Source organism: Cottoperca gobio, chromosome 16 (genome assembly GCF_900634415.1).
Source record: "Cottoperca gobio chromosome 16, fCotGob3.1, whole genome shotgun sequence".
In the NCBI taxonomy this organism is placed as follows: Eukaryota; Metazoa; Chordata; class Actinopteri; order Perciformes; family Bovichtidae; genus Cottoperca; species Cottoperca gobio.
In genome coordinates, this window is record NC_041370.1 from 23305927 (window position 1) to 23321035 (window position 15109).

General features: G+C 40.9%; 1 protein-coding gene across 1 annotated transcript; it reads right to left on the reverse strand.

The window, feature by feature from the left end:
* Nucleotides 1-295: 295 nt before the first annotated feature.
* gprc6a (G protein-coupled receptor, class C, group 6, member A) lies at nucleotides 296-10872 on the reverse strand. The gene is made up of 6 exons (XM_029452570.1): nucleotides 10658-10872; nucleotides 9239-9527; nucleotides 6714-7517; nucleotides 3239-3454; nucleotides 2886-3009; nucleotides 296-2153 (listed from the first exon to the last, which is right to left on the reverse strand). The coding sequence occupies exons 1-6, from the start codon at nucleotides 10852-10854 to the stop codon at nucleotides 1150-1152; spliced, it is 2634 nt and encodes an 877-aa protein (XP_029308430.1). The 5' UTR covers nucleotides 10855-10872; the 3' UTR covers nucleotides 296-1149.
* Nucleotides 10873-15109: the final 4237 nt, after the last annotated feature.

Below are 15109 nucleotides of genomic sequence, written 5' to 3' on the forward strand. Positions count from 1 at the left end.
ATATGATAACAGATTAGTAAAACAAATTTGGTAGAGAAAACCAACGCACGCTGTGGTTTTACAGCAATCTGTGGAGCTGTCAAAAAAGAGACATCAAACTTTATTTATTGATTTAAGTAAGTAAGTTAAAGTGAAGTATATAAGTGCACCCAATAGATATGAGGACATTACCTACTGATTCTACCTCTGTACAGGAGACCGTACTCTTTAACAAACACACAGACACACACAGAATCACGCCCCAGACGAGGACCAAACTAAAGAGATTTTCAATGAAAAATTAAATGAACTTTAATTGATGTTTAAGTATGTTTTATTAATAGGATGTTTTGCTTAAACATGTTGAGTTTGATACAGGAAAGATGACCTGCATTGATTTTATGTTATTTCACTCATTTGCTGTGCACAAAGGTAATACATAGGAATAGGAATATACATGTATATGTACCCGTTTGTCATAAGAAATTAAGGTCATTGGTTAACTTATGTTCAGGAACGGGGCAATGCCTCAACCACACCTCTAATTACCCGTCAAGTATACTTATACTCAACACATCCGGCCTCGTTCGTCTCAGAATTCTCGACCCACCCTCTCTTTCCCTTCCAATCATCCATTCTCCTTCCTACCGCATCCTTATCCATGTCGCTTCCCGCCACCGCGGCAAAGTGACCACCCCAGGAGGAGAGCCGAGATGGGAGCTAAGCTAACCCGGCTAGGACCTAAGACTATTCAACTACCCAGCCTGCTTCTGGCTGATGTCCGGTCATAGGAAAATAAGACAGCTAGAATAAGACACTGTGACAGGCTAACCCAGTAACGTCAAAGACTATCTCATGGCTTTTTAATGGTTATTTTCATAATGCTTGGGTTCTCCAAGACCTCTGTTGTGAAATCTGTCAAAGCCACTGGGAATGATATTACATGTTCTTTGCTGAAATACACAAATTAGAGGATTAAGAATCCAGCTTCTCTGGTTTCTGGCTCGTGCTGCAATGACTCTCTAAATTTGAAAACATTAGCAGAAAATAAGTCTGACTTCTTACTTCTGAAAACACAGAAGCAAAAGCTCAGATCTTGTAAATATATAATCTTTATAATATAAATGTGCAAAATGTACAATTTAATATAAATGAACACTTTTTGATAGTTCATATGCTGTTGCTTCTTCGGAGGCAGTGTGAACCTCTGTACAAACTTTTAAAGGCAGTCCCGTTCGTCACCACAGACACAGAGATGGAATCTGTGGTTTTGCTGGAATATTCATACAGATTCTTCATGAAAGCAGTCTTTGTGTTTTGTTCCTTTTTTAAAAGTATTATATAGCACTTTGGGATGAAATGACAGCAAAGGATGCCGTAGTTGGAGATGAGAATGACTACCATCTCCACAGCTGGCAGGTAGACTCCTGGAGTGTTTATGTAGACAGGAACAAAGAGCAGCCAGGAGATTAGGTAGAGCAGCATGCTGAAGGTGATGAACTTTGCCTCGTTGTACCGGTGGGGCAGTTTGCGTCCTTTGAAGGCGCAGATGAAACACACTAATGCCAGGACAGCTATGTAGCCCAACATCACCCCGAAGGCTGAATATGAGCCCTCATCACATTCCTCCAGCAGAGTTGTTGGATACCAGATGATGTAATTAAATGGGCTTTTGAGGACCAGCCAGCAGATGCAGGTAGCTGCTTGTAAGGCCACACAGATGCTGACGATGACGTAAGGCTGGTAAAGCCTCCGCAGAACATCCTGCATCTCAGGGTTGAAGTGGAAGGCAAGCAGAATCTTCAGGGTCTTGACCAGGATGCAGGAGACACACAGAGTGAAGCTGATGCCAAACAGCACCTGTCGAGCCTTACACTGTAAACTGTTGGGCTGACCTACAAACAGCATGGCACTAATGTTACTGATGACCAGAGAGAACAGGATGACCTGGCTCAGTGGCCCTCCAGCAGCCTTCACAACAGGAGTGTCACGCTGATGTAGAAACAGAGCGGACACCAGCAGAGCCAGGAGGATTCCCAGGGCAGAGAAGGTCAGGAGCACCACCGCAAAGCTGTCCTGCCAGGAGAAGAAGAGCAGGTCTTTGGGGGTGCAGCTGGAGCTGCCCTCATGAGAATATTCTGTGTTTTTGTCACAGCTCAGACACTGGTCCATATCTGCAGGGACCAAGCACAAGCACAGGTACAGAATAAAACAATCACACAGGCAAAGAGAATTCCAACCCTAACCTGGTTGTTCAGCTGACCTTGTTTTCAACATAAGCCTCATAATGGGAAGATGAATTCAAAGACAAATGGATTTATACAGTGACGTCATAGTGGATGTAAGCGGACATGGCCACGCTGTTATGCTCACACACACACACACACACACACACACACACACACACACACACACACACACACACACACACTCACACACACACACACACACACACACACACACACACACACACACACACACACTCACACACACACACACACACACACACACACACACACACACACACACACTATAGTATGATCATACAGTTACAGACTAAAGCAACACTCCAACACTCCCCACATCATCTGCTGTGGAGACAGACTGCAGTTTTCAGTCTGTCTCCACCTCTGCTTGTCTCCATTATGTTGTTGTCTCATCACATACACAAATATGTCAAAGCTGTCATTTTAAAATCATTTAGTGGCCAAATTTGAGCAATCTTCCTGGGTCTCCCGATGTGGTGGAAACACAAAACCTGAGTTTAGTTCGTGCTCATTAGTTCCTTGGTCTTTGTTTGATCACACCTAAACAAATGATCATGCCAGGTGAAACTGGAGTTCATGGCTATTAGTCATGGTGCATGTAAGTAATATCCAGCGTGTGTATGGAGGGGAATGTCTTGCCTGTGTTATTAGTGTAGTAGTTTGCAGTGCAGTTGATGCACTCATAACAACAAGTGTGCTGACCCTCAGCTATTTTCTTGAACTCTCCAGGGACGCAGCTATTGGAGCATTTTGAGATGATGTGCTGAGGAAAGCAGGGAGAGACAATGATAATTTTATTCCTTTCAATTAGTTTTACTGTATTTATTACTGAAGTCTGTACAACTTATTACCATACTGGATATACTGTAAAACTGAAATCCTGTTTTTTAGTATTGCTTAAGGCAGCTTTGATGGTCTGAATGTTTGTATTAAACACAGACTGCAGTATCTCTGTGTGTTTATACAAAATAACAGGCAAAAGAAGGGCCTACCTTCAGCTCCTGAAGCTTTTGGGTGGTGCTGTGGTTGGTGATGGTGAGGTTGTTGTTATGTGGGTTATACTCAGCTACAACATCATTGACATGGATGTTCCCTCCATCTGACCTCCACATTGTCACATCATAGCCCAGGTTTATGTCTCCATTGCTGTCAAACTTATAGCTCTTTTCTCCAAGTTTGAACGGCTGCATCCACAGAGCTCTAAGCACCTTTAAGATATGAGACATTTCATTATCACATTTGTATCTTTGATTAGTTGATTAAACCACACATTTTGCAGGGACATATTGTTTTGTATTTACTGCATGACTCTACATGAGAGGACCATAGGTTAAATGCATCGAGTCTCCATCCTTCGTCCTTAACCCTAAAGTGCTGCATACTATTCTATCATAAATTAATTATTACCACAATGATTTTGACACATTAAGTGTAACTGTAAATAAATAATTTTCCACAGCAGACATTTTGACATGTTACAGTCAGAAAAGCACTAGCATAATCAATCAAATAAATGAAGGCTCAATTCCATTTATCTGCTTCAGTTTCAGGGTCCTGGTAATATTTCTGATGCTCGATGACACACTGTCATGGCTCACAGGGACACAACCATTGTTAATGTTATTAGTAACAACTGTGCTTTTCCTACTATGACAGATCAAAGTGTCTGCTGGGGGAAAATAAATAAATAAAAGAAGCATGTTTTTTGAGGCAGACAGAGCGTGTGATCTGTGAAATGCAGGAAAATGTGCATGTATGCCGGCTCTTTTACAATAAAAAAAAAAATTGGTATTGAAAAGTGTTGGTTGTCTCCCTCTATTTGGGTCTGTTAAGGATCAAGCAAAGACTGTATTTAAAAAGTGGACGTAGTCACCGTGACGTCAACCATTAGTTTGCAAGACTACAGTTTTAATGATTTGTGTTTGGCAATCTTGTTTTTTATAAATTCAGGTTATCTATGTTATTAATTGAATGCTTATTTTGGGTAGTGAAAAACAGGCGTGTTTATAATCTACTTACAAGAGAAAATTAACAGCCGACTCCTCTTAAGTCGCATCTCTCATACAAAGTGTTAGAGGGCTCAGTCCAGAGGGAAAGACATGAGTAACTTATCATAACATGGCCTGAAAATCTGTACTGTAGGACACCATGGTGTCAAACACTTTGTATACAAGATGGGACTCAATATTCAGATATACAGTTATGTATATGATGTTAAACTGATCAATGGTTCTTAACGGTTTTGAAATAGGTAATGAATGCAAAATATGTGCAGGGTCTGCTGCTTCACACAGCATAACTTACAATATATTTATGAAAGGAACTAATCCAAAATATTAAGCCTATGCATATTCTGTATTGTAAAATATGAAATATGAAATCTTACTACACTAATACACTTTCACATCGAAAATGACAAAAAAGATGTCTATAAAAATAAATGTGCTGCATCTGGACTTTAACGTACTGGAAGTCCACAGAGTGACTTAGCAAATATACAATTGAGAACAATTGGGAAGTCTGCAAGCGGAAGGAAGTCTGAATATTTAGATTCAGCCTTTATCCTCTTTAGTCAAACACATCAGGCGATGAAAATCAGGAGGTTTTGTGTTGTGGAAAATGTGGTTGTCAAATTAAAAATAAAAGTGTGTGTTGTCTCAACCCTGTGTTTATGGTAAGTACAGTATATCTCAAAAGTGAGTACACCCTTTAGATTTTTGCAAATATTCTGTTATATCCTTTCAGGGGATAACATTATCCTACTGAAACTTTGATATAACTTAAAGTAGTCAGTGTGCTGCTTGAATAACAGTATAGATTTATTGTCCTTTGAAAATTACTCAGTACACAGCTGTTAATGTCTAAACAGCTGGCAACAAAAGTGAGTACACCCCATAGTGAACATGTCCTAATTGTGCCCAATGATGTTGTTTTCCCGCCCTGGTGTCATGTGACTCGTTAGTGTTACAAGGATTCAGGTGTAAATGATAAGCAGGGCTGTTAAATTTGGTGTTTTGGGCACAATTCTCTCTGAATGCTGGACAACATGGCACCTCATGGCAAGGAACTCTCTGAGCGGCTGAAAAAAAGGATTATTGCGCTTCACAAAGATGGCCTTGGCTATAAGAAGATTGCCAACACCATGAAAATGAGTTGCAGCACAGTGGCTAAGATCATACAGCAGTTTTCCAGGACAGGTTCCACTCGGAACAGGCCTCGCCAGGGTCGACCAAAGAAGTTGAGTCCACGTGCTCAGCGTCATATCCAGAGGTTGGTTTCCAAAAATAGACGTGCGAGTGCTTCCAGCATTGCTGCAGAGGTTGCAGAAGTGGGATGTCAGCCTGTCAGTGCCCAGACCATACGCCGCACACTGCATCAAATCGGTTTGTATGGCCGTCGCCCCAGACAGAAGCCCCTTCTGAAACCGATGCATAAGAAAGCCCGCAAACAGTTTGCTGAAGACAATGAATCCAAGAACATGAGTTACTGGAACCATGTCCTGTGGTCTGATGAGACCAAAATAAACCTGTTTGGGTCAGATGGTGTCCGGCGTGTGTGGCGGCACCCTGGTGAGGAGTACCAAGACAAATGTGTTTTGCCTACAGTCAAGCATGGTGGTGGCAGCATCATGGTCTGGGGCTGCATGAGTGCTGCCGGCACTGGGGAGCTGCATTTCATTGAGGGACACATGAATTCCAATATATACTGTGACATCCTGCAGCAGAGCATGATCCCCTCTCTTCGGAAACTGGGCCGTAGGGCAGTTTTCCAACATGATAATGACCCTAAACACACCTCCAAGATGACAACGGCCTTGCTGAAGAAGCTGAAGGTTAAGGTGATGGACTGGCCAAGTATGTCTCCAGACCTAAACCCAATTGAGCACATGTGGGGCATCCTCAAGAGGAAGGTGGAGGAGTGCAAGGTGTCCAACATCCGTGCGCTCCGTGATGTCGTCGTGGAGGAGTGGAAGAAGATTCCAGAAGCAACCTGTGCAGCTCTGGTGAATTCCATGCCCAGGAGGGTTAAAGCAGTGCTAGATAACAATGGTGGTCACACAAAATATTGACACTTTGGGCACAATTAGGACATGTTCACTATGGACTGTACTCACTTTTGTTGCCAGCTGTTTAGACATTAACAGCTGTGTACTGAGTAATTTTCAAAGGACAATAAATCTATACTGTTATTCAAGCAGCACACTGACTACTTTAAGTTATATCAAAGTTTCAGTAGGATAATGTTATCCCCTGAAAGGATATAACAGAATATTTGCAAAAATCTAAAGGGTGTACTCACTTTTGAGATATACTGTATATCAATGTAACATATTTAATCTCTATCGACGACCAAAACCTAATCCTAATCTTATCCCTTATTTTAGTTCACCCTAAAACTAACCCATGTCGAACTTAAATACAACACAAGAGCGCACACACACAAGCACACAGTCATGTATGTGAATACCTCCCAGGGTTGCATTGTGCCTGGGGTTTTGCAGTCTCTGCTCCTGCAGATAGACACCACAGCCTGAGCGATGGCGCTCACAGCCATCTCAACACTGAGGATAGTGTCGGCATGATTGTGTTCTCTAATGGTGTTCACAGCTTTAGACACCAGCTCAGTGTCTCCATAACCTTTACTAGCATTTAGCTGCGTGTAGAACTCCTGCATAAAGATGTTATTCCCTATGTAGTTATGTCCAGCTGCCTCCAGTCTGCTCAGGTACTGATTAAATGACGACAGGTCTCCCTTTTTGAAGGTGAAGCCCACAATGTGTCCAATGTCCTCCAGAGTTATGTTTCCTTTCACAGAACTGGAGGAAGACCAGCTGTCACTGGCCACCCAGACTCTTCTCATTGACTTCTTGTTCTGTCCTGCTGTCAGCATCTGATCCCTAAGCTCCTGGTAAAGGAGCATCATGTGAGTCGCTTTGGAAAATGACACGATCACCTGTACTTTAGGATTCTTATAGATGGTTGTGGCAGTCCTTATGATTGCAGACCTGACATCCTGACTGTTTGCTGAGCGAGGTAGGATTGATTTGAAGGCCACACAGATCCCCATTTGAGAAGCCTGGGACACAAATTGGGCAAGAGCCGATTGGCCGTAATCTCCATCGGTGATAACTATTCCAACCCAGTTCCAGCCGTAGGTGCTGAGCAGACTGGCCATGGCAGCAGTCTGATATCTGTCATTAGGAATGGTCCTCATGAAGGCAGGGAAACGGCTCTTATCACTCAGAATGACAGCGGTTGATGAATAACTGATCTGGAGAAAAGAAACACAGTTATGTTATTTTTTGAGATGTGTCATTTACCGTTGAATGGCCAAATAAAAATTGTAAAAACTATGAGCCACAAAATTCCCAATTTTCAGCTTGATCATTCATTGTATAGTTTTTTATTCTTTTTGGCATCTACAAACACTCCTGCATTACATCATCTAAACATATTCTAGTATAAACCCAAAATACAAAAATGAACCTGAAAAGTTGCATAATATGTGACTTTTACAGTGACAGTGTCTGTGTTGCACTTTGATAGTTTGTTTAGATTAAATTCAAAATTGCTGAATTTTTTCGGACACTTTGGATATAGTCCCATAAAATAACTATCAAAGTGTAACACGGACCGTACAGCCCCCTGTTAGTGGCACACACACACACACAGATGGCTGGTGTAAACTGTAGTCCGTCACCACACGTGAGATTATAAAATGTCGTTGCTGTTATTTTGACTGGATCACTGAGTTTCAGCTGTTTGGTCAAATTTTGAGTATTCTTCTTGCCCTGCTGTTCGCTAGCAGTTGCCTTTTATTTGTATAACTGATAACTGTACATTTAGATTATAAGGACCCAGTACTGGAGGAAAAGTGCTGCCCCCTATTTGTTTGAAGTATGTGGCCAGGCATTACACATTGCTCCTTCACCACACTGTGCCATCAGGAATGAGTCACCTGTTGGCAATGAACTGACATGTTGGTGACAAGTTAAAAAAACTTGAACCTGAAGCTAAATAGCTATTAAGAGTGGTTGTCTTGTAATGTTAATGTGACTTTAATAAACTTGGTGGAAAAAACTCATCAGAGTGCACGGCTGGAGAAAGATCAACGAGGTCATCTTTGACCAGAGATCGTTGTTATGTTTCCCCAACACAAATGACCACTTGTTATCACATGACGTTGAGTACTTAGGTCACATGGGGCGCCACCTCTCTTGCTGAATGAAGACCTTGAGATGTGTTTAAAAGTTCGGACCTCGGAACTTAGATGATTTTGTTATTATAGTGGTTCATAAAGGGTCAAAAATGAGGTTCCATGGTTTAAATGCTGGCTCCTCCTCTAAAGACCATTAACATGCATACGAATATGAATCTGATCAGTGGTTGTTGATGTTGATGCTCTGGACCGAAGTACTGGATGGACACACCGATAAAACCACCAACATCCTCATCCTTTAAATCTGTTGCTTGCAGGGCAAAAGTAAGGTATTTGTATTTTTGTTATTTTATGAGTAATTCAGAAAGTGGTGTTCGTACGCTGTCTGTATGAATAATAATAATAATTATTGATGCATTTTCTATATGTTACACAGTATACAGTATGTTAATAACAAAATAAACGAGTTAAGTTCCTAAATGTACACTTCATCCCAGGTCCAGAGAACTGTTTGAATGCAGTATGACAGGTGAAGGTACTTTCCAGTAAGGCCATAATGTCATAATACGAAAGGTGTTTCCTTCTGTGTTGACTCATGATCTAACAGGATACATCTGTTTATGTTCTGGTCCATCTGTGCTGGAATTTTCATTTTCTGTCTGGTGTAATTACACTGTCATGCATCTGGCTGATGTTTATCAGCTGCCAATGCAAACCTGTTCTGCAAATTCAGTTTTATGGAACAGCACCTGTGTTCATTCCTGCGACAGATGCTGGTTTCCTACCTCCACCCTTACTGAGTCTACAGCCTGTTCATGTTGTATATTACTTACTTGAGGGATCTTCTTGAGGGTCAGTTGCCTGGCGATGGCGATAGATATTTCAGAGTGAGTGGCCCCTACCACAGCCAAGACTGGGTGGTCACAACTGTTGTTCCCGGTGTGGCAGTCGGTGTGCTCGATGAAGCCTGCTGTGGCTCTCAGAGCTCTGCTAACATCGGAGCAGGAGTCCAGGATGTGGTAGCCCAGAGTGACGTTAACATCAGCCAGCAGTGGGGATTTATTTATGGTTTCTATAGCGTTGATCATAGCCAGCACATTCACCAGGCCACTTTCTTGAAACCTGTGGGAACAATAATGAATACAGTAAAGATGTTATGGAGTGGAGAACTGAAATGAGATATGCAAGGAGGGTGAAGTACTATTTCAATTTCAAGACTTATATGCCTTCCTGATAAAAGAATCAAGTTACTAATAAACAGTCATTTCATCAAAACTGAAACCATTTATTTTACTTTAAACCTGTTGATATGAGATCAAAGCTAAAATATTCAAAAATAGTCTCCCGCCCCCAGTGTCTCTGTGTTTTCATCACACCTGCAGGTACTTTAGATGCAAGGGGGAAATTTTGTCTTGTTTTGTGTGGAAATATTACCAGTAGTTTAATTTTGTAAAGTATTATGTTTACATTTTTCACTTCTTTCCACCATTTTTAAAATGTTTTTTATTAAATTTTGGAGGGAAATATTGTACTTTTCACTCCCCTACATTTATCTGTTTGTATGCACAATATACTAAGCAGATTATTATATTACAAACAAACATATTTCCAATTTCTGAAAAGGCCATATGAAGGTTATTGATGCACTTAGGGATTTTGAAAACAATATTTAATCATACATACATGTTTAATCTGTATTTTTATTACGTTTGTATTCTTAGGAGTTTTTATATCCCTTTTCTCCTTCCCTTTAACATGTTATATTATATTTCTCCATTCATTTTTTATCCCCAATTTTATGTATATTTTAACTTGATTTTATTTTAATCATGTCAAGCACTTCATAACTTCATGTTTCAGTGCTATTGTTTTTATGTCACAGGGGCCAATTACACTATGTTTTACTTTTAAAACTGTAAACATATTTGTTTCTGTCATTTTACTTTTGTAGGATTTTGAATGCAGGACTTTAATTTTATTTCTTATGGATTATTTTTTAAATTGTACAATTTCTACTTTTACTTAAGTAATGTCTCTGATTACTTCTTTTTCCACCGTAGAATATTGAATATCATGTTGTTTTATCTCCTGGTTAATCACAGGACTAAACTCTCATCTTATGATTATTGCAGCTTAAAGGAAACGTTTGGGGAGTTTGGGTAATTGCATCCAAAGAGTCAGAGTCAAAAAGGATAAATACAGACTTGAAGTGAAAAAGTTCATAATTTCTGCATTAGGTTGAATGATCTCACCTGACGCACGGCTGTAGGTGGGGTGCAAAGGAGTTGTTGTCTTTTTCAACATCTTCATGAATAGAAAAGATTCCTCCGATGATGGCGGTACCTTGAGCTGTAGCTCCCAGCATGCTGCTATCCATCTCAGTGGCATGTCTCATTTCCAGAATCACAAGTGTGATGTGCAAATAGATTATAGGAGCAACCCGGGCCATACTACTGTCTGCTCTGCAGTCTGTCTGTGTTCGCTTTCTAAAAATATGTTCCCACTCCTATCTCACTAGTTTTTCACCTCCAGCAGAGTGATACTCTCCTTTTTAAGCATTGTCAGTAGGCTAAAAGAAAATTCCCTCTTGCCTCCTCCTCCTCCTCCTCCACATTTTGCTATTCTCGTATTCTCCCCTGCAGCCCTGCCCACTTTCTAATGAGTGACAGCAGGATGAGTCACTGTTATGCAAAAGCAGCTTTCATCATGTTTTCACAGCAAGAAAAGAGGGAGTAGGATATCCACACACTGACGCAGAGAGTAACATTAATTATTTGTATGTTTTGTTCATAACAAAATAAATGAGTTAAGTTCCTAAATGTACACTTCATCCCAGGTCCAGAGAACTGTTTGAATGCAGTATGTAAGGTGAAAGTACTTTCCAATAAGACCATAATGTCATAATACGAAAGGTGTTTCCTTCTGTGTTGACTCATGATCTAACAGGATACATCTGTTTATGTTCTGGTCCATCTGTGCTGGAATTTTCATTTTCTGTCTGGTGTAATTACACTGTCATGCATCAGCTGCCAATGCAAACCTGTTCTGCCAATTCAGTTTCGTGGAACAGCACCTGTGTTCAGTCCTGCGACAGATGCTGGTTTCCTACCTCCACCCTTACTGAGTCTACAGCCTGTTCATGTTGTATATTACTTACTTGAGGGATCTTCTTGAGGGTCAGTTCACCCAGGGCAGACAGTGAATAGTAAGTGTGAGTTGGTCCCTCTAGAACTATTATTCTAATAGTTGTCTATTATGGATTAACATACTGACCTATAAACTGCCTGTGGCAGGCAAGGTGAAACAGAAACACAAGTTACAGAAGGAAGCAAATGCTGCACATAACCAACGCACTGGTTAGTCCCCTGTGTAGACTACCTGAAGAGAATTTCTGTGTAAACCAGATGGACCAGTTTGTCTCAACCAGACTTTGATTATATCGTCTCATGTGCTATATTTAGAGTTGGTGCACCCTGATCTCTTTACACACATTGTCAGAGCATTACAGTTGTGTGTTAGTGGGACTTATGATTGAAAGAGGACTGAGGCAGGTCTGTGTCCTTTGAGCAATGCCCAGTACGGTTAGTTAAAAACTCCACATACCTCATCGGCACTTGCAGATCACTGTAACTCCTCCTCAACGGCTCAGCAGTGAAGACTACAGACAGCACAAAGTTCTTGGGGATGCAACTCACAAACAGTCTGACCTGGTCCCTTCACACCTCCTCACTGGTGAAAAGGGCACAGCAGCGCCTGCACTTTCTGCACAGGTTGAAAAGAGCACAGCTCCCCCCTTCCATCCTCACCAAGTTCTACAGAGGCACTATAGAGAGCATACTGATCAGTTGCATCTCTACCTGGTCTGGAAACTGCAACACCTCAGACTGGAAGTCTCTGCAGAGAGTGGTGAGGACAGCGGAGAGGATCATCGGGACGTCTCTTCCTTCCATCAGAGACACTGATAATAAACGCTGCCTCACCAGAGCCCAGAACATTATAAAAGACCCCACTCACCCCCACCACGGCCTGTTCTCCCTGCTGCCCTCTGGCAAGAGGTTCCGCAGCATAAGGAGCAGAACTACCAAACTCTGCAACAGTTTCTTTTTCATTTGAATTGTACATTGTATAATCTCTAAATGACAATAAAGTTTTTTGATTGATTTGATTGATTGATTAACTGTGGTGAACAGAGTAATGTTTGTAATGCCTGTACCAACAAACAGATGGGCGTTTGGTTTAAAAATCCATTATTTGAACAGTTGTTCCCAACAACTCAGTAGTGACGACTTCATGAGTTTCTTTAACGATAAAATTATAATTATTAGAGACAAAATTAATCTCCTCCTGACCTCAATTGGTAATGACTTAACTTCAACTGTTGGAATTTTAAAAACATCTGTAACTCCTGAAATATATCTAGACTGTTACTCCAATCAACCTTAACCAACTAACTTCAACAATCTCATCGTCTAAACCATCAACCTGTCTTTTAGACCCGATTCCAACTAAACTGTTTAAAGAAGTTTTACCCTTAATTAACACTTCGTTATTAAATATGATCAACCTGTCTCTATTATCTGGCTACGTACCAAAATCCTTTAAAGTAGCTGTAATAAAACCACTTCTTAAAAAGCCTAGTCTTGATCCAGAGGTTTTAGCCAACTATAGGCCGATATCTAACCTACCCTTTCTCGTTAAGATACTTGAGAAAGCAGTCGCAAAACAGTTGTGTGACTTTTTACATAATAATAGTTTATTTGAGGTTTTTCAATCTGGATTTAGAGTTCATCATAGCACAGAGACGGCACTGGTGAAAGTTACCAATGACCTTCTATTGGCATCAGACAAAGGACTTGTCTCTGTTCTTGTCTTGTTAGACCTCAGTGCTGCTTTCGACACTGTTGATCATGACATTCTACTACAGAGACTGGAACATTGTGTTGGCATAAAAGGAACCGCACTAAGCTGGTTCAAGTCCTATTTATCTGAGCGATCTCAATTTGTACTTGTTAACGATGAATCCTCCATGACAGCCAAAGTCAGTCTTGGAGTTCCGCAGGGTTCTGTACTTGGACCGATTCTATTCACCTTATATATGCTTCCTTTGGGCAATATTATAAGGAACCACTCTATAAACTTTCATTGTTATGCGGATGATACCCAATTATATCTATCAATTAAACCAGACGAAACCAATCAATTGGCTAAACTTCAAGCATGCCTTAAGGACATAAAAACTTGGATGTCTAGCAACTTTTTGATGTTAAACACAGACAAAACTGAAGTTATTATACTTGGCCCTAAACGCCTCCGAAACGCATTTTCTAATGACATAGAAGCTCTGGATGGCATTAACTTGGCCTCCAGCACCATTGTAAGGAATCTTGGCGTCATCTTTGATCAAGATCTGTTGTTTAACTCCCACATAAAACAAATCTCAAGGACTGCCTTCTTTCATCTACGTAACATTGCAAAAATAAGACACATCCTGTCTCAAAATGATGCAGAAAAACTAGTCCATGCATTTGTTACTTCAAGGCTGGATTACTGCAACTCATTGTTAGCAGGTTGTCCCAAAAAGTCGCTTAAGACTCTTCAGTTGATCCAAAATGCAGCGGCACGTGTATTGACTAGAACAAGGAAACGGGATCATATTACTCCTGTATTAGCTGCACTGCACTGGCTCCCGGTAAAATACAGAATATAATTCAAAATCCTTCTCCTGACTTACAAATCAATTAATGGTCAGGCTCCAGCATATCTTAAAGATCTCATAGTACCTTATAAACCAACTAGAGCATTACGCTCCCAGACTGCAGGGTTACTTGTGGTTCCTAGAGTCTCTAAGAGTACAATGGGAGCCAGAGCCTTCAGCTATCAAGCTCCTCTCCAGTGGAACCAGCTTCCAGTTTGTGTTCGGGAGGCAGACACACTCTCCACATTTAAGAGTAGGCTAAAGACTTTCCTTTTTGATAAAGCTTATAGTTAGGGCTGGCTCAGGTTTGCCCTGGATCAGCCCCTAGTTATGCTGCTATAGGCTTAGACTGCCGGGGGACACCTCCCTGCTCTCTTCCTTCTCTTCCTCTCTCCTCCCCTCCCCTTTCTTCTTCTCCCTCTCTATCTGTATGCATTTATGTAAATGTATGTTACTAACTCATCCCCGGAGTGTCTGTCTCTCATGTGGCAGGTTGCCACTGATAAAGTTTACGTCAGGATCATGAATCGTGACAGCGCCTGCTGACCTGGTCCTGCTGGATACCGGGAAGCCTTTTTGACATTTTCCTGGATTCATCCATACTTTCTATTTCTTTTTTTTTCAACACAACATAATTTCTGTCAAATGTTGTATTTGTACTATGTTGTTTATCCTGTACACACGACATCTATTGCACGTCTGTCCGTCCTGGGAGAGGGATCCCTCCTCAGTTGCTCTCCCTGAGGTTTCTTCCATTTTTTCCCCTTTAATTTTGGGGTTTCTTTTAGGAAGTTTTTCCTTGTGCGATGCGAGGGTCTAAGGACAGAGGATGTCGTAACCTGTACAGTCTGTAAAGCACACTCAGACAAATGTATAATTTGTGATATTGGGCTATACAAATACATTTGATTTGATTTGATTTGAAACTAAACACTAAAACAACTAAAAGATGAAATTATTGTTGTTGACACATGAGTTGTTTTCTTGTCTTACATATGAGCCTTCAATA

Excerpts from the sequence above, each read along its gene's own strand:
- gprc6a (XM_029452570.1), bottom strand. The coding sequence starts at position 10,854 with ATGGCCCGGGTTGCTCCTATAATCTATTTGCACATCACACTTGTGATT. Across the intron at positions 3,455-6,713 it reads GCACAATGCAACCCTGGGAG|GTGCTTAGAGCTCTGTGGAT; the intron begins GTATTCACATAC and ends CATATCTTAAAG. Across the intron at positions 3,010-3,238 it reads AAAAGCTTCAGGAGCTGAAG|CACATCATCTCAAAATGCTC; the intron begins GTAGGCCCTTCT and ends TGCTTTCCTCAG.